This window comes from Xiphophorus couchianus, chromosome 7 (assembly GCF_001444195.1).
Source record: "Xiphophorus couchianus chromosome 7, X_couchianus-1.0, whole genome shotgun sequence".
Lineage (NCBI taxonomy): Eukaryota > Metazoa > Chordata > Actinopteri > Cyprinodontiformes > Poeciliidae > Xiphophorus > Xiphophorus couchianus.
This window is the reverse complement of record NC_040234.1, coordinates 10,320,546-10,342,917: the sequence shown is the minus strand read 5'-3', so window position 1 is coordinate 10,342,917 and position 22,372 is coordinate 10,320,546. Positions and strand designations below refer to the sequence as shown.

Below are 22,372 nucleotides of genomic sequence, written 5' to 3'. Positions count from 1 at the left end.
CGTTATGGTGTTATTGTAGAGAACAGCAGGGGGCGACAGAGAAACCACCTTCCCCAGCCATGCAGCCCAAAGAAGTCATAAACTCAAACTGATTTTCAACAAGCCATTTATGTTAGTTTCAGTGACTGTGTAGTTTAGTTCTTTTCTGCAGTGACACTGATATAAGTGAAGGACTGCAAAGACAAAGTACAGGGTTAGCTCTCCAAAGGGAAATGTTTTATAGATACTAAAAAAATGGACAGCAAAGAGAACAATGATCAGGGAAAAAAGATGGAACATGAACATTTTTAACCAGCCAATTAAAAAAAAAGGGGGGAAAGGAAAATAAATCACAGAGGTGAGAACACACCCAACCCTCCCTCAGCAGGTCCTTCGCCATTTAGCTGTCATGATATCATTCATGGATGACTTCACAATAGTTTACGGACCAATTTAAAGTGTCAAAACTGTTTAGCGACGCCCAGAGCTTAAGCAGCAGTGTCAGTCCAGGAGAGTAACCCTTGAACCTTTCCTTCGTGTTCAGTCTCTTTGCTGTCACAGCAGTCAAACACACACACACACCCACACACCCCATATGACTCACTGTGCTGGCCGTGACGGCGCACATCCATGACCAGGCTGCCCTTCTGCAGGGCCTCCTCCAAGCTGGACTTCCACTGCTCGTAACTCATTTGTGCCACCCGGAGCCCGTTCACCGTCAGCACTTCGTCCCTGACCTGCAGCTGGCACATCTCGGCCGAGCTACCTGAAAGTTAAAGGGAGAACGGGCTTATAAGAAGAAGGGACAGTTTTGGAACCGATATCAGAGCAGTCCTGGCTTTTCCAGTTCTCCTGGTCCAGGGTTTCTGCTCGTATTCAAACATCGGTAAACAAAAGAAGCATCTTCAGCTATGACAACTGAACAGTAGAAGCAAAGCACACAGTTAAAATACCCAGTAGAAATGAGCAAACTCCACATTTTTGTTTGTGATGGTCGAACATAGGAGGCTTTTAGCAACACTCCCAAACAACCAGTTAGCAGGTACTGCAGATAGCATCTCACACACGTGTCCATAGCAAGTGTTGCTATGGAGCAAGTGTTGTCCTTTCTTCATCCAGATTTCTTTTTACCTCAATCACAATCTTCTTCATCGTGTGTGGCGGCAACATAAACTCCTACCCAGTTGTTTCAAATTTTTTAAACATTTGTCTCACCGTAGAGATGAGTAAGTTGAGCGACAGACTGAATTATCAGGACCAAAATGAGATGTTGTCTTTCCCTTTTTGAGAAATGACTGAGAGAACTGTACCTGACGAAAACAGAACATTAATTTTGTTAAAAGCAAATATTTCCTAACACTGACATTTTTCCCCCCAACTGAACAGATACGTATTAGGTCTGTTACCTGATTTTGTAGGGAAAAAAAATCTTTTCTTTTCTTTTTTATCTTTTCTTTCAAACAAACTGCAACAAACTCATGTACGTTGCTAAAGGTGGTTCTTTTAAACAGAAAAAGAAGAAGAAGAAGAAGAAAATGTAGGTGAAAACTTAAAAAAAGCTATGTGAATAAACAGAATTAAGTTTGCATAAAGAAAGGTTTGGGGCAGGTTTCCTGAATTGATGTGAGATGTCAGTATAGCTTAAAATACACGGCCTGCTGTTCATGTGCTGGTGGGGAGCTGCAGCAGAAAAGAGAGGCTCAGACCCAGCAGATCTGACCCAGATAGACGCTGCCCTACATAAGGTTCTGGCATCACAACTGCAGTGGACTCGAAAACCTGCTAACGGCTAACAGGCAGAGCTTAAAGGTGAGATGAAACAGAACCAAAGCACCAGTGTTCAGTATTACCACATGTTACCGTGAATAACATACAAACACTGCATGGGTGACTTTTCATGTGAAAGGTTCGGGTTCGAGCTCAGCTGTGTTTGGTTACCTGGTTGGATGGACGTGACCCGAGCTCCCGTTGAGTCCCAGGCAGCCTGGAAGCCAAAGTCTCGGCTGCTGTTGGGTTTCTGGTTCAGGCTGATTCGCATCTCACAGAAATCCTCCTGGAAATCACACAACAGCAGGCGAGTAATAAGAATATGGACTACCTTTCAGATGTTGTCTATTGTTTTGATTTGGCCAGAAAAGCTTCTGAAACAATAGTTTGCTGCTCCATTTTAGTCAGCAACCACTGTAGATAAATTGATTTTAGTTTCATAGATTTTTTTTTATTATAAAACAAATAAACATATCTGATGTTACCAGAAGAAGAAATCCCAGTACCTTGCTGGTTTCTCTGCCAGGAGCAGGACTGACTGAGACTTCACTGTTGACAGGAGACGGGAGAGATCTGATGCTCTGAGTCGAGGACAGGCCCTTCGCTGTGGCCTTCTCCTCTTCCTCTTCCTCCTCCTCTTCATCGCTGCTGTGTGCAGAACTGGACTGAGCCTCGTCCTCTGAGGTCATGTACTGGTGATACCGGCTCGGCACTGACGCCTTCTTAGAAACATCGACGTTGCCATTGACACCCTTGTGGGATTCGTCCGTCTGGCGAGGATTAACACATAACAAGTCAGAGCAACTTTTCACAAATAAGTGTAAAAAAAAAGGATAATTGGACTGGTTGTTATTTCAAAACCTCCTCTGTAATTTTGTTCTATTACTTAATGCGATTTATCTTTATAATCTAGTTTTATTCTATATTCGAACAGTATTTTTTAACAATTTTAAAGTGCACAAAAAGTACTCAGTTGGGCCTCCTTTTGCATGAATTCCTGCATCAAGGCATGGAAGCAATAAGCAAATATGGTACTGGCTGCATCATGCTGTGGGGATCCTTGCCTTCATCAGAGACGGCATCAATCAATCAAGTTTTTTTGTATAGCACATTCCAGCAACAAAGCATTTCAAAGTGCTTTACGTCATAGAAACACAAAAATACAAAGTCACAGATTGATCGGTAGCTCTAGCTGATCAAAGTTGAAGATAGCTGGAGCTACACAGATGGAAGTCCAGGCAGGAAAAGACTTGAGGCTGAGACGGACGTCCACCTTCCAAAAGGACAATAACCTGAAACCTACGGCCAGAGCAACGATGGCTGAGGTGGGAAGGAATCACATGTTGCTCTAATATCTGTCTTCACCTCATCTGCATTGTTGGGTTTGGTCTCCCTCATCTTTCTAGCACACCCCAAGCACGTTTTGCTGTTTTATTATCTCTGCTGCTTGTACCTCTATTACCACAAGACTTTTTTCTTCCACTCAACTTTTCATCAATTACTCTCAGCGTGACTATAAACATTTGTCTTTTTCCAAAACCTATTTTCACACGCAATAGAACATTTGTCAGAGAAACTCAATTTTGTGTTCTCATTAGTTGTAAGCCAGAATCATCAAAATGAGCAGAACTAAACCCTCTTTGTGTAATGAATCTATGTAACAGGTAATCTACTCAGCACAGTACTCATTTATTGAGATGCACCTCTATGTGCCTGGTATACGGTTTGCTGTACTGACCGTGTGGGCTCTGGAAAGAGAGGAGATGCGGGACGGCTGGGTCCCAAAGGGCCTCGGAGCGATGACCGAGGTTAGCCGCGCGCTATCCGATCTCTGGTAACTTCTGGGGAGAGAGGCGGAAACCCGAGACACGGCGGGAGGCTTGGGTTCCATCGAGCTCAACTGTGCTTGTCTGTCCAGAGAGCTGGAAGAGGGGGCCTCCACCCCAATCGGTGCTCCCAATAATGAGGGCCTTGGCTCGAGCTCCTTCTGGGTGGAGGCGAAGGAGGAGTGGGGGGCTACGTCCCTTGTAGTCTTCTCTGTGTATTTTATGGGGTCGCGTTCCTCCACTGGACTCTTCTGATAGGATGCAGCTGCTGGAGACTGGTTGGTGGTAGTGGGGGAGTTTCTGGCTGCAGGACCGTCCACGGTTTCCTGCGGAGTGGGAGGCGAAGGCAGTCTGCGAGTGCGTGGGAAAGCAGTGGGGGGCTCCTCGGCTTTCGGAGAAGGCTCGGAGGGCTCTGGGGAACACGAGAGAACGTCGATGGTGTAGCTTCTTGCTGGAAGCGATCGGATCGGCGCGCGAATTGCAGGTTTCTCAAATAAGTCGTCGTCGTCCAAGTACGAGAGAGATGATAGGCGGCTGCCGATGCTGTTCTTTTTTTTAGTCTCTCTGCAGGTGGAAGGGAGGAAGAAAAAGGTGAGGGTAGTGAGTGGGAAGGGGGGCTACATTAGAGATGAGGTGAGCATGATGCAAAGAGATGAGGTATAATAAACTGATTCTTATTTACACACTGAAGACAATCATGCAGTTTCTCTTCAACAACATAGAAAAGCATTTTCACCTTTTATCACCTTAGCAAAGTATCCCCCCTCTGAGGGTTAAAAGAAGAACAAACTTATTAAGCACCACAACCACCCTGATGCACTACATTTGGACCATCTCAGCTGCCTGGTCAGGTGTGCTTATTTTTCCCTTTTTGCTCACCTCTCCTCTTGGACCTCCTTGAAGGACTTGGACCTGCCGTCGCTGCCGTACGTGATCTGCTCTATCTTCTCCCGCTCCTCCTTCTTCTTCACTATATCAGAGTTCACGCTCCGGCGCCGGTTTTTCCATTTGCTCAGGTCCTGCGGATAAAAGATATCCAAGTTCACCTAATGTGTCGCATCTTTAACACATTAAAACTTGGGTTTGGATTAAAGCGACAGGCTGTCGTGGACAGCTAGGGGTGTGATGGAGAAGTTGGGGAAGAAAAAAAAAAAGAAACAGAGCTGCATTTGAAGGTGTTCTATTTGTGAGCCTGAAGCTCCTCCCAACTCACTTCCCCTGTGGTTTGGGGACTGTGTGACCTAAATGCTGCTTCAGGACTCCATTACTTCGCTGTGACATCAATCAGACAGCAGGCAGGTACAACAGCGAGTACTTAAAGACATCTATCTTGTAATAGACATTTTATTACTCATCAAGTAAGTGACAAAACAGGTACATAATTGCCGTTTGTCATCACTTTCAAGAAAACTTTGTTCTTTTGTTAAACTGAAGTAATTTTCTATGTCGCAACTTCCCCATCGTTATTACATCATAACAATATTTCATATTGAATATGTTGTTGGAGTTGTTCTTGCCAGCAGGGACATTTGCCGATGAGAACAGTCAATAGCCAGAGGGCAGCACTGCACCAACCAGTTCCTGCCTCTTTGACTTCAATCCAAACGGCTCTGATTTCAGCCAGCAGCTGAAAGTCTAATCTCACAGATCATGTGCTCGTCTTTCACTTCAGCATTATCTCTGGCAGAAGCAAACATCTTTCTTGTCTGTCTTAATTATGCAGAAAACTTGTGGGAAAGATGGCCGTAGGCATGTGCCCTTTTCACATTCTGTCACATTATAATTACCAGCTTCAGTATATTTTATTGAAGCTAGTAATTGGGGAAGTGGGAGGAAAATGATTTTAAAGATAAAGAAATCTGAAGTTCACCGTACATCAGTTTTAACACCTTTCACTTGGGTAACCCTAAGTAAAGTCCAGTGCAACCAATTGCCATGGGAACTCATATAATCAAATACAGCTAAAGTTAAACTAGTTTCCACTGACCATTAAATTGTGCAAATTGGAAATATAAAAATAAATGGTAACACTGAAGCATGGTTGTAATGTGACAAAGAATGTGGAAAACATTTGTAAGGTACATGTAATGTGCAAGATAAAGATATCAAATATACTCACATCTTGCCACCTATCCTCACTCTCTTTAATCTGTTCGCGGTACTTCTGAAGCTCTTCGAAGCGATTCTGCCGGATGATTGAGGGGTCCACCTGGATGTCGCTTGTTGATTTGCTCCTGAGGAACGAAAAAAGTGGAGGAAACAGTACAAAAAAAGGTCACCTTCTTTGCATTGCTAATCTCCAAAAGAAAAACTTACCTCATAAGTTTCAATTAAAAACATTTTATGCATGCATCGTCTCTTACCATACTGCCATATCTGCAAATACTGGAAATCATGTTAGACTTTCATGTTACAGAGTTAGTATGCACACCACGAAGACCAGCCAGGAAAAAAATAAAACAGGTTATAAAAAATTAGTGGGTTAATAACATTTACAACTATCATCCCCACCATCATGCAACAATAGAAAAAGTCTCCAAAGGGTCACAGTTGACAAAAAACCTCCCTTTAAAGATGTCATACAAAGATGTCAGACCTCTAACCAGTCATAACAGTCACACTGCAGTTTGTTTTTTTAAAATTTAATTTTAAGAAAGAGCTTTCTGCAGACCCTCGTCCTTCCCACTCTGGACTTCCCCGTGTTTAATATCGTATGTAAAAAGTTAGCAGCAAACAGCAGTGAGAACAGCAGATCAAAAGGCAGGGTGCGACTGGACAGAGGTCCGAGCAAATCCAAAACATGCCACATTTCTGGGCGCCCGCGTCAACTCACCCATCAGAACTTTCTTGCGTTTGCTGCTGTCTGGGGGAACCAGAGAGAATCACACACAACAAAAGTCACATTTCTGTAAGCCGGGTTTTATTTCCCACAGTGTGACTGACAGTACTCGGGTCAAGAGCTCGAGGCCAGGTGGAGACGCATTTGTATTATACCAGACACAAACATGACTCCGCTTGCCAAAGTCTAAAATTTGTAGCTGCCTGCAGAAGATAAAGAGTGACATAGCTGACTTGAAAGTATGAATTCTATGGGCAGTTGCCCAGGGAAGCATTAAAAAAGGGAGGCACGGGAACACCTGGTAAAAAATATTACTTATCTGTCAAGTCAGCTAAGAAAGTTTTCTATTTCAATGAATTGCATTTTCTGTATGTTACGTAGGTGAAACCTCATTCTGCTGAGAAAAAAACAAACAAAAAACAGGCTAGCCAGTGTGCTTTGTGCAGAGCTCTATGGAATATTTAATCACACCCCATAATCACAGATAATTTCCTGCATTTTAAAAGGCTTTAGTGGAGTGGAGAAAGCTTCCTAAGCTCCATTCATACAAGAACCAAAATTGACTCTACTGTATAGAGCTCCTTACTTAATAGAGGTGTGTTTGGATTTCCCTCTAAGCAACACATCCTCTCCACAGACTCCATGATGCAAACGTAACTTCACACATGGCAGCGAAGTAAATCCAGATGAGCTTGACTCAGCTTAAATGGTTGCATTGTGTGCCCAGCCTGTGGTGAAAACTATTGAGTTCTGCTCACCAAAAGAGCGCACATGTCGCATGTACTTTCAGAGCTATGGGGAAATTCTTTACCCCCTAATAAATGTTGCCGCACATTAAACTGCCTGACGTGTTGCAGTATCGGGGGTGCTGTATTTCGTGTCTGCCCCGTCTTGCTGCTGCACTGCGAGTTTCGCATGTTGGCGTGAAGTTCTTTGCAGCTGAAGAGGCGGCACTGAACTCGGGTCAGATTCATGGCTCGGGGATAAATTCAACTGGTTCCAATGCAAAGTCATGAAGTTGTTTCTTTTATTTTATTAAGCAGAAATATAGAGATTTACAATTTACAGGCAAATTCAGACTCCCAAGAAAACAAACTAAAGATGAAAATATATGGGACCAGTTTGTTCATGAAATGCTTTCCGACCAAAGAGAAGTTTGGGGTTTTTGCTCACACCCACACGCAGGAGCAGTATGTCCATTGCACGACCGGGGAGTTCAAGCTGAAGGTAAACAACATGCACCTCTGAACCGTAACCCTTTTCAGAATAATAAAGTATTAATTCTAAAAATAAGAGGAAACAAAATTGAAACTTCTCATGGGCAAGGAAGACAAATGTTTTAAAAAAATATTCCATCATATCATTGCTTTGGTTTAAAACCCTTTTAACAAGATGCCATTACTCCACACTGCTGGTCATCTGGCTGAAAAGAGAACTACGCTAACAAGACATATCTGTCAGTGTAAATATTTTCAGCCCCAAAGTCAGTCTCTTATGATACTTTAAAACTACAGGTAAGCTATGAGCAGCTCACTGTCAAAAACATAATAACAGCAAAAAAAGTGATAATTTTTGAAATTCCGAATATAATAAAGCTATTAACACAAATACCTTTTCAATAATGTAATAAAGTTTATAATATCTAATAATAAACTGCTATATTGCCAGTAACAAAACAAAAAGTTATTACCTCTTTGGTTCAGAATTAAAAAACTAATTTAAATGTAATCACTGCCGTGGATAGTCGTATAATGCATATAAAGCCCTGTGTTTCTTGGAACTACAACAATAAAGTAATAACTTAATCAATTTAATTATTGACAAAATGTTGTTATCCTGAAGGACCTAAACCTTTCTTACATTATTGGCAAAATACTGCATTATTGCCTATGAGTTGATTGCCAAACTAATTAAACAGCTGATATAAGTTAGATCCATTCCTGCTACTCTATAAGGAGCCAAACAACAAACACATACTATTTTGGGCAATAAGCACAAATTACTATTAGCTAAATTTAGTTGGTATTTATTACTGTATTTTTGCTTAAGCCAATGTGTCAAAAGAAAAATGCAAAAGCATATTATAGCATTATAACCAATAGTAATTACAACAGCAATATTATGGTGCAATTTAACCAGATAGATTATTTTGTGTTGTTTTGTTTCAACTTTCTTGTATAAATACCGTCAAACTGTATTTTCACTCAAAGTCACCAAACAGTGACAAAGTGATACCAGCCCATGTCAATAACTAAATAGGCTTTTTCTACAGCAAATGTCATTATATCTCCTTCTATGGGGCTTGTAGCAACATGTTTTAAAGTGACGCAGTGAAATAAAGGAAGCAGCTTTTCATTTTAAACAAGAGCACGACTGGATAAAAGTTCAACCTCCGACTGACTCCACATCCATCAAAACTCATGTATCATTTGACACAGGGGTAGTAAATGGTACACAGATCAGAAGTTTTACATCAATCTGCTTCTACACCTTCAGAGCCACTAGTCTCGCCAATAAAAGCTTCCTCTTGTATCTTAGCTGAGAGGCTTCCCTGATTGCCTGCCACCTCTGCAGGTCGCCTTCGCTACAGGAGGAAGGTACGGAGGGAGTCATGCGACCGGCCAACGGGCCTCTCTGCTGACTATGATCGGAACAATCTCGCAGCTTCCGAACCAGCATGTCATCCTTTTCTGGCTGGAGCTCATTCTTAGCTTTATCCTGTTCAGCTGCGGTCACTTCCTGAGTCAGAGGGCAGGGGGCGCAGAGGAGTCTGGCTTTGAGATCAGCAGGGAGGGCCCAGGGCTCCGGGATGTGCATGGGGGCGTAGTTGTCTGGGGCCCCTGAAAGTGCTCGCTGCCTCTGAGTTTTCTCCCTGCGATAAACGACATCGTCCCGCTCAATGTCTGGAAAATCGTCTTCCTCTGTGTCTCCGTGAAGGTGTTGCCGTGTGACGATATTGAGCTGCGGCTCAGACGAGTGGAGTCTGCGCTTGGCGGGGAGCCGAGTCTTGAACGCGGCCAAGTCCGCGTTGGACTGAAACGACAGGGTCCGCCTGGCGAACATGTCATCGTTCTCCAAGTCCGGGTCAATGCTTTCATAGTCAATGGGGTCCGGTGGCTCTCTGGGGTCTTCGCGCCCCAAAAGCGGCCATTTCTCACATTTGACCAGTCTGGGACCTGAGGTGGGGTCCACGGGGGCAAACATCAGAGGAGGGATCTCTAAAAGAGGGGGCTCTATCTTGGGGAGCTGTGGGGGAGGGTGTGCTTGGACATGAGGACTGCAGGGTGAGCAGAAGGAGAGAAAAGGATAGAAAGATGATGAGCACATGCATGGGACCTGGATTGAGGTGAAGGAAAAGGTGGAAAGGGGACATTTGATTCAAACAGATGCTGATCAAATTAGGTTTTTACTAGTAAATGTACACAACTGCGAAATAATACCAATGCAAGTTGATTGCAAAACTGGGTAGAAGCTGTAATAAATTTAAAATACAACCATAATACAGCCTATTTCCAAAAAAAGGGATGCAAACTCCTTGTTAGAGCTTGTTAAGGCAACCCCAGCAGCTCAACTACTTTATTAGTCGATTAGAAAGCAGCTTAAATCAATTTGCCCCATATGGAGTAGTGTTCCTTTAAAATGCGATGCTTTAAAGCGAACTCGCATCGTCACAGTCGTGCAGCTGTATCGACCTTTTCTTGACAACATGGATGGTTTGAGCTGGGGTCTCGTGTTTGTGGGAGTGAGAGGGGGAGGTTGCAGAAGAAGGGGGAGCAGAAGAGAACCAAGGACCAATGCCGCCCTCTGAGTCGTCAGACGAAGAGCCGGACCTCTGACGGCTACAGCCGAGAAGAGCAGGAAGAGAGAGGGACAGAGGAGGTTAGAACAGAGCAGAGGGCGTGCAATCACAGGATAAAAGTAGGACTGATAGGAGTCGGGAAGCTGTACTGCAAAGAAATGTGTTGTTAAATAAACTACAAATATTTTATATTAGCATGCAGTTAGTTAAAGAAAACTAAGCAATAAGAAAACAAAGCAATATGACTTACACCTTGCTAAAGTCTTCATACCCCTTGAACTTTGTCTCTTTTTATCACGTCCACTCTGACCGGAAATGTATTCCCACAGCATGATATTACCACCACCATGTTTCACTGTGGAGATGGTGTTTTTATTGGTGTGTGCTGGAGTTAGAAGGAGATTGGGTGCAACAAAGAATACAGATGTTGCACTCCGGGTTGCTACTCAATGGTATATGTGTCAAACTCAACGACTGCGGGCCAAGTCAGGTCCACCGTAAGTTTTTATGTGGCCTTCTAGACTTTAGAGCCTTCAAAATAACAGTTGTGATATTATTTCATCAGTCAAATCAAAACAGTTTTTATCTGGTTTTACATTCTATCACTCCCAGCTCTTTGAGGACCTTCACAATCTTGATGTGTCCCACAGTTCGAAATTAGTTTGACACCCCTGCTGTATACTGATTAGGTGGTTTAATTACATTTTATTTAGGAGTATCAGAGTAAAGTGGGCAAAATGTAAACCCAACCACACAATCTTTATTTTATTTTACACTAAAAGTTTACGGTTGTATAGGCAAAATGTGGAAAAAGTTCAAGAAGTATGAATACTCTTGCAAAGCATTGGGTAAGCTGAGGTGTAGCTAACATGTTACGATTCCCTGTTGCATTTTGGTCCCCAGTAATGCCACACACACACCGTCACCCCCTCACACACCTGAAGCCTTGCATCTCCTTGTACCAGGGCCTCCTCTGAGAGCCCAGTTTGATCTTCTGTATATGAACGTCTTCTTCGGGCGTCCAGAACTTTGGTAAGAACTTGTTATAAGACACGCTGCTCGCCCGCTGAGGTTTGGCGCCTATCTTACGGGCATAGAGATCGTCCTGGACAGGATCGGCATAGCCCACCTCATTATCATCATCCTCGTCAGAATCATCGCACATATACCTGAACAGGCTGTCAGAGCACACGCCCCGCCGGTGGTCCACCCTCACGTAGCTGCGGTCGAGGGACTGCGTTTTCCTGCTTCTGCTGCTCAAAGGAGACAGCCAACCACAAGTGCAAAATTAAAAATCACTCGTTGCAGGAACCAAGCTCACAAAAGTCACGCAAAAAAAGCACAGCAGCCTCAAACCAAATGATGTAAGGATTAGGAAACTCAAGCAAGCTCAAGGCAAACTGAGAAACCAATTTTAGGTACTATGCCAAAAAAAAAAAAATCTAATTCCAACTCAAAGCCCACAATTTTCTTTAGAAGGAACAAACATGGTTTTACTGCAGCTTGAATATGTAAATCACTCACCCCCCCAAAATCCATCAAACTGAAGTGTTTGAAGCTGTGTTAGAGGCAGAATACTTTGGGTAAAGATGTTGCTCATGGCTGCAATAAACCATGCAAACTGAGAGGAAGAGGAGCATTGGGTTTTATCTCTCATCACACAGGCACATCCACACTGCATCTTCATGTTCTCTGACCTGTCACAGGTCACGTTTGGCTGAGTGGGGGAAACAGTGACCTTTGGCCAGGGGCCGCCTTTACCCCAACCTCCCCGTCCCCTTGCTGAGGGGCTGTCAGGCACGGCAAAGTTGGTGGGAGGAGCAGGGGAGGGACTGTGGAATCGTCTGCTTGCCAAATCGTCCAGGACGAGATCCGGGTCCGGTCGGTCTGGGTCCGAGTCGCTTCCGCTCTCTGAGCCATATTCCCAGCGGGGATGAGCTGATGGTAAGGCGCTCTGGGGGACATGGCTGCCGCCATAGTCAGGAGCGGAAATCTTTTCTTGACTAAGATCGTCATCCCACAGCATAAAAATTAAAAACACAAGCAACCGTCCCAACACTTTTGTGAACTTTTGGCAACTAAACAAGCCAAATATTTTACCAACATGAATTAAATAAGGAACAGCACCTTTAAGTGGATAAATGATGTACCTGGTGAGCGTGGCTTCATCTTCTGCAAAGCTGGAGCTGGCCCAGCTACGCCGGCTGTCCTCGTTGCGCTCAGCCCGTTTCTTCCTCAGCGGAGCTGGCACATAGCCCGACTGCTTGTCTTTAGTGGGCAGGAACTGGTTAAACTGGCCGCTGGATTTAGGCGTGATGACTAGTGACCTGCGGTAGCTGAGGCTGTTCTTGTTGTCAGCCATCCTGAAGATGGAGTCTGCCTCGGGGTCGCTGCAACAACCTGGACCGAGAACCAGGACAGGATCAAGAACCGGTGTGAGACAGAAGGAGGGAAAAGAGAAGAAGACAAACAAAGCCAGGATGTAGAAAAGAGTGAGGTTTGTGTGTGTGTGTTTTGGAGTGACTTTGGAGGAGTAACTGAGGGGTGCAGGGTGGGGAACAGAGGCCTCTTCATTTACAAACTGCTGTGGACGGCTGTGGAATGTCTCACTGCCCTAGTTACACAAAAGAACTGCTGGGTAGCACAAACGTGCATTACCAGAGAATAAGTGTCAAAGTTTTTTACTTTGATATTCTACAATAATAATAAAAAAAAACTTCCACAAGCCTACCACTAGATGGCAATAGACGTTTGTTTTCACAAATGGGAGTCAGCTTTCCAAGACAGTGGGTCTTCTCAGTTAGCAAATATTTGAATGTCCAGATGGATGAAATGGATTTGAAATATTGAGGCAAACACACAAGATAAGAAGGTCTAGACCAGGGGTTCTTTAGCTTTTAAGAAAAATAAATATTACCTCACGAAATATTAGGTGTTCCAAGTTCTATGTAATCCAAACCTTTTAAAACAGTACAAGAGCTGCAGCAAGAAACAAAGAGAGAAACAACAAAAAAGAGAGAAAAAGAGTAAGAAAGGAAGAGCGAAGCAAAGAAACACAAATAAAGAAATAAAGAAGACATGCCCTCTGAAGTGAGAATTGAAACAGTCAAAGACAGATTTTGGTAATAGGTAAACCAACTTAACCTAAAAATCCAACATGGCCGATAATTGTTTAAGCTGCACTTAAAAACTTTCTGTTTTTATTTCTGGTGGCTTATTTCTTAATGAACAAACAAAACAAAGCAAAAAAACCTCTATGTCCCAAGATTTTATCTTTAGTGCTTGAATTGCAGAAGCATCCATTGCCACTGGACTGCAGCTTATTGTGAACAATAAGACAAGGTAGGGTAATTTTATTTATATAGCACAGTTTCAGCAACAAGGCAGTTCAAAGTGCTGCAGTAACTAGCCAATGAACGGTCAATGAGAACAACAGTAACTATTACTGGTTTCATCCAGAGGAAAATAGGACACAAGACAAGTAGACACCAGCACTTGTTTGCGGTTCATTTTCTTGGAGTTTTTATTTTTAAATATTCTCAACTACACTTCCTCTGTGAGCACTGCTTTTCTGAAACAAAGATCAAAGTGCACAAAGCACTGTGGTCACAGCATATTTTTGTCTGTTTGGGGTGTATTTACTCTATGTTAGTACTAATTAACTTATAAATGGTTCACAGTCAGAGTACCACAAGTGGTATTTGGACCACAGTTTGAGAGGTATAGATCTAGAGACGTGATTACCTCTACTATTTAGAGTGAAAGCCAGATTTAAAAAGCAAAATCCAGTCAATTTATTGGACGAACGACACAAAGGTAAGGAAAAGTGGTTTAAATTATCTACTGTACCCTCGCTGCTGCCTTTGAGAGTGACGTCAGATGAGATGCTGTGGGGTCTCGAGCCCAGCGAGTCCAAACTGTCCAACGAGTCGTCCCTCCTGTGTCCACCTCCTCCGCCTCCACCTCCTCTCAGTGAATAGATCTCCTCTCGCTCAGAGTACCAACTGTCTCCAAAACCGCTGTCTCGAACACTGGAGCTCTTCTGACTGTTTGATTCCTGCAGAGCCTTTCATGCATACATAAACACACACAGTCAGTCACACATTTGATGATAATAGGGTGCCAGTTATAATATTTAGCTTCTCTGTTACAGTCCATCGGGAACCCTGGTTCATCTGATTAAAATTTTGAACCATTCAAGAGCTTCCAGTACAGACATGCTAAGTGTCTTGTGGAGTTTTGCAGGTAGACGAGACAAATTTAGGTATTTGGCCATTGGCCAAGACCTAACAACAATGTTCCAGCTGTCAAGCGTCATGCAAAGACTAAGCGCTACCTCTGAAATCTGCAATCTCAAACCAAATCAAAATCCAGACAATAAAAACTTGGTAACAATGTGGACTTCAAATAGGACTATGACACCAAACATACATCAAAAATGTTGTGGGAACAGATAAAGTGGACTAACGTTAAGTTTTCCCGTTGACCGAAAGGGTGCTGAGTGAGAAAGAAGCCACTGCTATCAACTCAACAAGTTCCAACTCAACTAAAATTGGCAGCTGCCCTCATGAACCCTCAAGGGTTCGTGGCTAGAGAAGACAAAGCTTGATCTGTGTGGACTCAATGACATAAACGACCGCAAACCGACATTTAAACTGGCTTAAACTACTAAAGCAGGCTAACATTAACCTTCTCTTCCCAAAGAGCTAACCTAAAGCCCCTGAAAACGAATGTACCCTGTTTAATAGCCCAGTCAGTGGCAGGAAACCATCTGCTTTAAATTAACTCTTCATTAAATAGAAAGAGTGTTGAAATATTAAGCTAAAAAGGGAAAGGAAGAAACATCCAAACAATAAAGAATTAAAAGCCTCAAAAGTACTTAAACCAGATGTGACTGTATGCAAGCGGACAGATATAATGTGGGTGCTTAATACCTTTTTTATGCCTAAACACACAGTCAGTAACACATCTAGATGACACTGTGCCAATTCTAATATTTAGCTCCTTTGAGCGTGTAAAGGGGTGGAGGTGTGCGAGATCTCCCAGGTAGAATTTAAAGTCTGTGTTGACTTGGCTACTGTAAACATACAATGAGTTATAATGGGTGATGGATGGGGAAATCTACATCAAAAAACATCATTATTTCTTCCTCCCTGCCATCTCTGTCAAAACAAACTTCATCCCCACTCCCTTAATGACTGTGTTTACTACAAGACGAGAACGTCACTGCACACAAACACATAAAAGCCTCTTCAAACACAAGTGCACCAAACAAGCCAAAACGTGTCAGACCATTTAAAGAGAAAGACGGTTTTCTGATCTGTAATCTTCCGAATCCTGCCAGACAATACAGGTCAACAAATTAAACCCAGGCAAACCTCAAGAGCCACTGAATTTGGATTAACGTGGCTAAATGTACAAAATGTGCCCTGACCAACTCCCATTACCAAAAATCCCTGGAGTGAACTGGATTACAGAGGGCTCGCACACAAGCTATAAATCCACGCGAAACACAAGGTGCCAAGTTCAACACTGGCACGGGCAGGACGGGAGGGTGGAATGCCTCTCTCAGGAAAAGAAGTGGCTATTTTAACATGTGAACTATGTGTGCCGCGTTGTAAACAAGATGAAAATAGCTGAGTCAAGGGATCAGGTCACTTATGACTTAACGCAATGCTGGTTTCACCGCCCACCAGAGCACGGCCCCCTCGGCCGTCTGTGGCTGTCCTCATGCATAGTCCACATACCAGGGAGGATACACAAATGTACTGAGCAGTGACTGTAAAAGAGGATTTCAATGCATGCTGACAACAAAGCTTTAAACAGGTTATAGAGCCCAGAGGTATAATTACACCTTCAAAAAGGAATTCACCTTGTATAGTGCGGTGCCTAATAGTCCCTCAAAGGCCTTGAAATTTAGGTAAGGTCCATCATAGAAACGATCACTCTGAGCTCTTCTACCCAGCCAGTAAATGGTGATTAAAACCTGGAGACAAAGAAAGACAGTAAATAAAAAATGTCAGAAAGCAAAATTTAATAGCCGTCAGAGAATATACTGCTCCGGAAAAAATTAAGAGACCACTTAAAATGCTCAACGTCTCTGATTTTACTTTTTACAGGTATATGTTTGAGTAAAATGAACATAGTTCTTTTGCGCTACGAACTACTGACAACATGTCTCTGAAATTCCAAGGAAAAATGTTGTATTTATTTGCAGAAAATGAGAAATTGTCAAATGCATTCAGACCTCAAATAATGCAAAGAAACCAAGTTCATATTCATTTAGAAACAAAACTAAAGTTTTAACTCAGGAAGTGTTCAGAAATTAATATTTGCCATTATGACCATAAGGTTTTCAATGGGGTTCCGTGCAATGGTCTCTTATTTTTTTCCAGAGATGTATATTTATTAAGCAATTGCAGCACTTTTGCCCTCAGTGGTGAATGATTTATGCTGTGCTAAGGTAGGTGATTGTTCTGGTCTGATTTCTAGGCTCATTTAGAAAACAGCACATCAAAAAGCCATACAGCTAAGTATACAATTTCTCCAACACATAAGTACACATCAACAGCCTCCTACATTTAATGAGGTTCTCAGTGACATGTAAGATTAAACCCTAAGTCAGCTCTTCTGTGACATTTGAGGACAAGTTCAAAATACACATACCGTAGACAAAATTGACATAGGGACATTTTGAAACTTAGCTCAAAACGTTTTGACAAACATCCATCAAAACAGATTCATAAAACACATCTTTATAGTGTTTCCACTATTGTCCTGTATCTGTGTTTATATACGATGTGGGAAATTGTTGCAGTTGTTAAATATGCACATTCTTACTTTTTTAGATAAAGCTATGCTCAATTTCCTACTGAAAACTGTGATAATAATAGCCATTAGAGCTCCTGCTGAGCTGTCCTTTCGTATTAATATACTGTACTTTATTTCATTTTGTTTTGAATTTTCTTCTTGTTTTGGATTTTCTTTTGTATTGTGGAACACAAATGCATACCAGAGATTTTGGTAAACAAGAAGCATTCATATCTTGTGCAAGCATGCATAAAACACCTTCCAATTTGTTTTTTCTTTTTGGCAACATGTAATTGCAGACACACCGGAAAAAAGAAAAATCAGCTGGTGACCAAAAGTTTCAGCTTGACCAGGCCTGAACAGTAACTGTTTTGTCAGAAATACAGGAATAAAATATTTTTCCCTTCAGTAAACACTAACATTAAGCTCTTCCAGGCCACGCCGACAGTCTCTCTTCAGTGTGGATGTTGTGACTGAAGAAAGAATTCTCAAAGTTAGCCCTACCAAAGCTAGCTTCTTAGCATGAACAAAATATTGCACTGTTGATTGTTTTTATGCTTTTGAGCTTTAGGCATTGTCTGTCATGCTGTTTGTTGGATTTGAAAAATATTAGCAGATTTTTTGAAGATTGAAATCAGCATCAACACTCTTTATTGAGTACACAGAAATGCTTTTGTTTACAGTTGGTAAATGCTAACCAAGCTAATTGTTTATGATGTAAAAGGTCAGCTCTTTAATCGTTTTATTTTTCGCCTTTCAAAAAAATAACCAAAACTTTTTTTTGTTTTGTTTTTTTTGCAGTGATTCCTCACCACTGCTACAAACAAATAATCAATCATACATTGAGTCAGGAAGTCTAGGAAAAATACTTTGAACACTGATAAACAGAGAATGAGAATCAGCTAAAACACTTATCTTCAGGTCAAAGCTTTACTGGAGGTCAGAAATCTGTTCAGTCCACGTCTACCTTAACTTGTCCAATAAGAGTGGATAAAAATCTGTTTTTAAATATCTTCCTTTTGCCTTTTGTTATTTCAACTATTTGAATGAATGAAACAGTTATTTTGAACATGTGAGCTAAAATTTTAGCTACCAAACAAAAAAGGAAGCAGGTGAACAAAAATATCCTCATGATGTGTTGAAATATTTAATGCAAATTGTGCTAAATGTAAAAGAGAACTACTACTACGACTTATCCAAAAGAGAGCAGAAGAAATCAAATGCTTATTAGGCACATACCTGTTTTATCTAATCTTACATAGACTATGCACCATAAGACACAGTGTTTACCATTTACTTACATTTCAATCTATCCCTTGTCAGGCATGTTATGGTTATAGCTTAAACCATCTTTGCTGATTGTTCTAGTATGAGTTGTGCGGTGAGGTGAAATGGCCAGCACCTTTGCATTATTAGAAATGCTTTTCTGTGTTTTCCACAGCAGGAGAGGCAGTTTAACCTTATTGATGTGGAAATGACAATTGCATTTAAATACTATATTCTATTGTAATTGTTTGTATTTATGTAATTAACCGTATAAGAGGAAGGATCATTGCCGTTAGTATTCGGTTTTATTTGGCTCTCCATTTAATTAATAGACTCTGTCTCTATTGGTCAGCATTTTTCACAGAGTTATTTATTAACAAGCAGTGATTCTGTGTTCTCCTCTATCATTTGTAAAACATATCAAATATTACAGTAGAAACGAACAAGGAGTGATATGCGTTAGAAACCATAACTTCATGTTGTCACTGACAGCACCGTACCTGAAATAAATCAAGCTCTACCTTTTATAATTACTTAATAATTCACAGACTGACAGATGATTTATGAGAAAAAAACTCACATTTTTCAGCCTCCTGTTTGTCTCTTGATGCCTGTGTGGGAAAAAAGCAGAAAGGAGAGATGTTTGTGTAAAACTGCAAATGACAATAAAAGAGCAGAGGGCATCGCTGTGAGCTTTATGTAAGCTGGGCAGTGAAAGAGCTGGAAGATGAGAGCACAGTCCTGACTCCTGTCAGCCCTCCGTACAACAACACACAGAGGCAGAGAGAAAAACAAACATCATTTCTGAAATGGAAAAAAAAAACAAAAAAACAATAACATCAAAGCACACCAGAAACTGATTTTTTTTTTTTTAGCTTTCAAATATGTAGAATTAACAATAAGCTACTCGAAACATTTGTTTGACATTAAAGAGGGGTTCTTGATTGTCATTTTTATGGGAATAAAACTAACAACCGGAAATGTGATATAAAGCGCAGCCCTGCTGCGGGAGAATGAACTCTCTGAAGAATTAGCTGAGCTCTTTCTCTCTTCTTGTGGCTCAGCAGTCTGGCCTGACTATCAGTAAATCACCTAAAAGGGAAACATCTGAGTTCCTGTGGAGACAATAGCAAAACCCTCAGTGTCATCCTGGAAGCCCCGTATGACTCTCACCTTTGTGCGTTTCATGTCTACCTGTCACTTAAGGTGACAGATGTGTCGGTATATATGCCACTGAAGAGCGATCAGCAGCAGCAACAGATGCAACAATGAGAAATGATTTACAGCCTTGCTTCCATCTCTGCTGCATCCAACACATTCCTGATTTAATGCAGTTGTGCTGATAATAGCTAAAAAGCAGACTAAAAGTATGCGCCTTTGAGGCCATAATCACGGAGTGATGTAAAATTCAAATAACACCCTCAAGTATGTCGAGTGATAAATGCTTACTATTATGATTCAACCCCTGCCAAAAAATAAAAATACTTATTGATTATTAATATTTTTGGAATCATCCCCATAATGTTTACAGTAAGTGTTTCAACAACAGGCAGCTTCATATTCAACTTCTGATCTGAAAAGGCTTCCTTGTAAATGACAGACTTTTATAACCTAATAACTAAGAGTTCAAAAATTCACATTTGTGAATATGACTTTCTCAGTTATCTGCATCGTTATTTTACAACCAAGAACTAGTTGTGACAAGTTTGAGTTTAAGAAAAACAACAGTCATTTTTCAGATAAGTGCTAACAGGAATTTAAGACAAATAAATCCCCTGCTGCCCCACTAACACTGCTGAAGATCTTTAAATTAGATAGTACACGAACTATTCGAAGTGACAGCCCCACCTTCAAAAATCTGACTATAAACGATCTCGACCTCATTGTAAAAATCTTTAAAAATAAATAACTAAATAAATAAATCAAGATTGTAAACAGGTAAAATATGTTGGCAGGAATGTGTGGAGAAAAAGCAGCAGAATTTAGGAAAAAATATTTTCACTAGTGTGTTTTGGTGTAGTGTTACAGCTAGTGGCACGAGAGTTATTTATCGTCAAACGAATAGAAAGGATGAAATTTAACACCAGCAAACATGGTGCTGTAACCATGGGATAATAATCCCAAACACACCTTAATCTCACTCAACAACAGAGCAGAGGGCAACATGGGAGACAAAGATCACAGAACTGAACGTCTGTTTTCTGCACTCAAAGCAAAGTGAGATATGAATACAAACACATTTACTATTATTATTCATCATTATGTGTCATCAGTACGTTTAAATCTTTTGGAAATTGCAAGTAGGATTTCTGCTGAAACTAAGTGGAACTATTTACCATAGAATTATTGACAAAGCACAGCTATAAGTACAGACAAAAATATTTTTATATGAATGTGGAGACAATTTCACAAGTTTTTCACAAACCTAGTTCGATGGTGAACCCTGGTAGCACTCAACACACTGGCCAACAAATCTTCAACTTTGTTCCTAAAATTAGCCAATGGTAACTCAACATGTGCAGAGGCACGAACGACTACACTCTATAATATTTGGCGTAGAGCAGATATCCAAACGCATTAAAAATGCCATTTGCTTATTTTTTCTAAAGCAATAATACATGTCAAAACTGCTACTTTTCTAGCTTCCTGCAGCAGCAAGCTGAGCTGCAGGGCAAACATCAGTTTGTCGTTAAGAAGCAGTGTTATTTTTGTTTTATTTCTCCCTTAATAACACTACTACTGCCAACATCTGTGCCTGCATAGCTGTATTTTTCTTTGAGAGTTTTTATTGTACAATAGTAAAGTTTCTAATACATTTGTGAGCCCAAAAGTGAGCACGGCAGATATGCATTTAAAACTACCAGCATAGGTGGTTAAACTATATTGCTTTAACTTCACTATAACTATATGAGACTATGAGAAACTATATTGACTCATCTGCATTTGAGGATGAAGACTTTTTATGTAGAATGTATTTTTTGCCACCTGGCAAATGAATTTAAGTATCACAGCAGCTGCCTGGACTAAATCCTGGGTCTGTACCAGCAACACTTGGTGAGGTCGTCTCTCTAGCAAGATGCCAGGTCGTTGGGAACTTTCTCTGTTGGCTGTAAAGTTCAATCCCCCCCCCTCAAAACAGCTGTGTTGTGTCGGAAAGAGAAATACAGTCAAGTCGTTGAGTTTACAGCCAACTAATGTGCTCCGTGGAGCATGTAGCTCTTTGTTTGTATGACAAAAGTGAATGTTGTGTATTTACATGGAACTCTTTCCTCTTAAGAGAGTCAAACTGCTGTGATTGCAGCACTGCAACCTTCAACCACTTATGGCATTTAAACTGGATGGGTGACAGATCCCCTTTCCCACCAGTGTGCGTCATCTCACACGAGGAGTTTCCAACACGGTCATTTGCCAGAAGTGAAAATTGAAGTGGACGTTGTTTTTTTTTTTCAGTTGGGCATTGAACAAATTTATAGGCAAAGAAAAAGAAACGGCAAAGAAAGAATAAAACAACCCTTTCTTGTTTTTTATAAAACAGTTACGAAGTATTATACTTGGAAATAAAAAGGAGATTTAAGGTCACACATTGGGAATAGCAGCAGCTGAGCAGAGCAGTAAACAAAAACATCTCTTTTTTTAAAATCCCCGGTGCCTCAGGACTCGCACATAGATGTTAGAATCAGCTGAGCTCTCATATGATGATGCAAAATCACTGGGAAAAAAAACACATCAGGAGTCTGATACGAAAACAGCACAGAGTGTACAACTAAAAAAAGAAACATCCTCTGACACAGGACCAAGTGACAAAACAGCATCATGTTCACGCATAGACCCATTTTCCATTTTATTAGTTACACCAGATGCTTGGTTTGAACTTCAGCAAATCATCTTCTCCATCCTTAGTTGCCTAAATTTACTGAACAGCTTCCATGTGATTGGCTGAATCTTTATTTGTAATACCTAATAAAGTGGTGGGCTATTGGATGGTTTTTACAAATTAGTTAAAATTCATACACACATAATGGATAAGTTTTAATATTACTGGTAATATCTGTGACGTATTCATGATGACATGAAAATAGGTTTTAC

At 41.2% G+C, this 22,372-nt stretch overlaps 2 protein-coding genes across 13 annotated transcripts in view; both read right to left on the bottom strand.

Moving 5' to 3' along the window:
- The window catches only part of lmo7a (LIM domain 7a), a 61,589-nt gene that overhangs the window by 12,777 nt on the left and 26,440 nt on the right, over positions 1 to 22,372 (bottom strand). For 11 of the 12 annotated variants that reach the window (XM_028024104.1, XM_028024103.1, XM_028024095.1 and 8 more), the window contains exons 5-15: positions 18,867 to 18,897; positions 16,083 to 16,196; positions 14,060 to 14,276; positions 12,361 to 12,610; positions 6,406 to 6,435; positions 5,692 to 5,806; positions 4,452 to 4,591; positions 3,485 to 4,136; positions 2,253 to 2,516; positions 1,918 to 2,032; positions 584 to 745 (exon numbers count right to left, since the gene is read on the bottom strand). In XM_028024104.1, the coding sequence (XP_027879905.1) occupies positions 584 to 745; positions 1,918 to 2,032; positions 2,253 to 2,516; positions 3,485 to 4,136; positions 4,452 to 4,591; positions 5,692 to 5,806; positions 6,406 to 6,435; positions 12,361 to 12,610; positions 14,060 to 14,276; positions 16,083 to 16,196; positions 18,867 to 18,897 (2,090 nt within the window). The remainder of the gene's footprint in view (positions 1 to 583; positions 746 to 1,917; positions 2,033 to 2,252; positions 2,517 to 3,484; positions 4,137 to 4,451; positions 4,592 to 5,691; positions 5,807 to 6,405; positions 6,436 to 12,360; positions 12,611 to 14,059; positions 14,277 to 16,082; positions 16,197 to 18,866; positions 18,898 to 22,372) is intronic. The other variant, XM_028024094.1, reaches the window with a different exon arrangement.
- On the bottom strand, positions 6,800 to 11,722 carry LOC114148673 (LIM domain only protein 7-like). The gene is made up of 3 exons (XM_028024105.1): positions 11,149 to 11,722; positions 10,104 to 10,250; positions 6,800 to 9,688 (listed from the first exon to the last, which is right to left on the bottom strand). The coding sequence occupies exons 1-3, from the start codon at positions 11,373 to 11,375 to the stop codon at positions 8,896 to 8,898; spliced, it is 1,167 nt and encodes a 388-aa protein (XP_027879906.1). The 5' UTR covers positions 11,376 to 11,722; the 3' UTR covers positions 6,800 to 8,895.

Bases quoted from the DNA above. Each gene is read 5' to 3' on its own strand.
- LOC114148673 (XM_028024105.1), bottom strand. From the start codon at position 11,375: ATGTGCGATGATTCTGACGAGGATGATGATAATGAGGTGGGCTATGCC. The intron at 10,251-11,148 runs GTGTGTGAGGGG...TCTCGGCTGTAG, and splicing joins AAGGAGATGCAAGGCTTCAG to CCGTCAGAGGTCCGGCTCTT. The intron at 9,689-10,103 runs GTCGATACAGCT...CTCACCCTGCAG, and splicing joins ATCCATGTTGTCAAGAAAAG to TCCTCATGTCCAAGCACACC.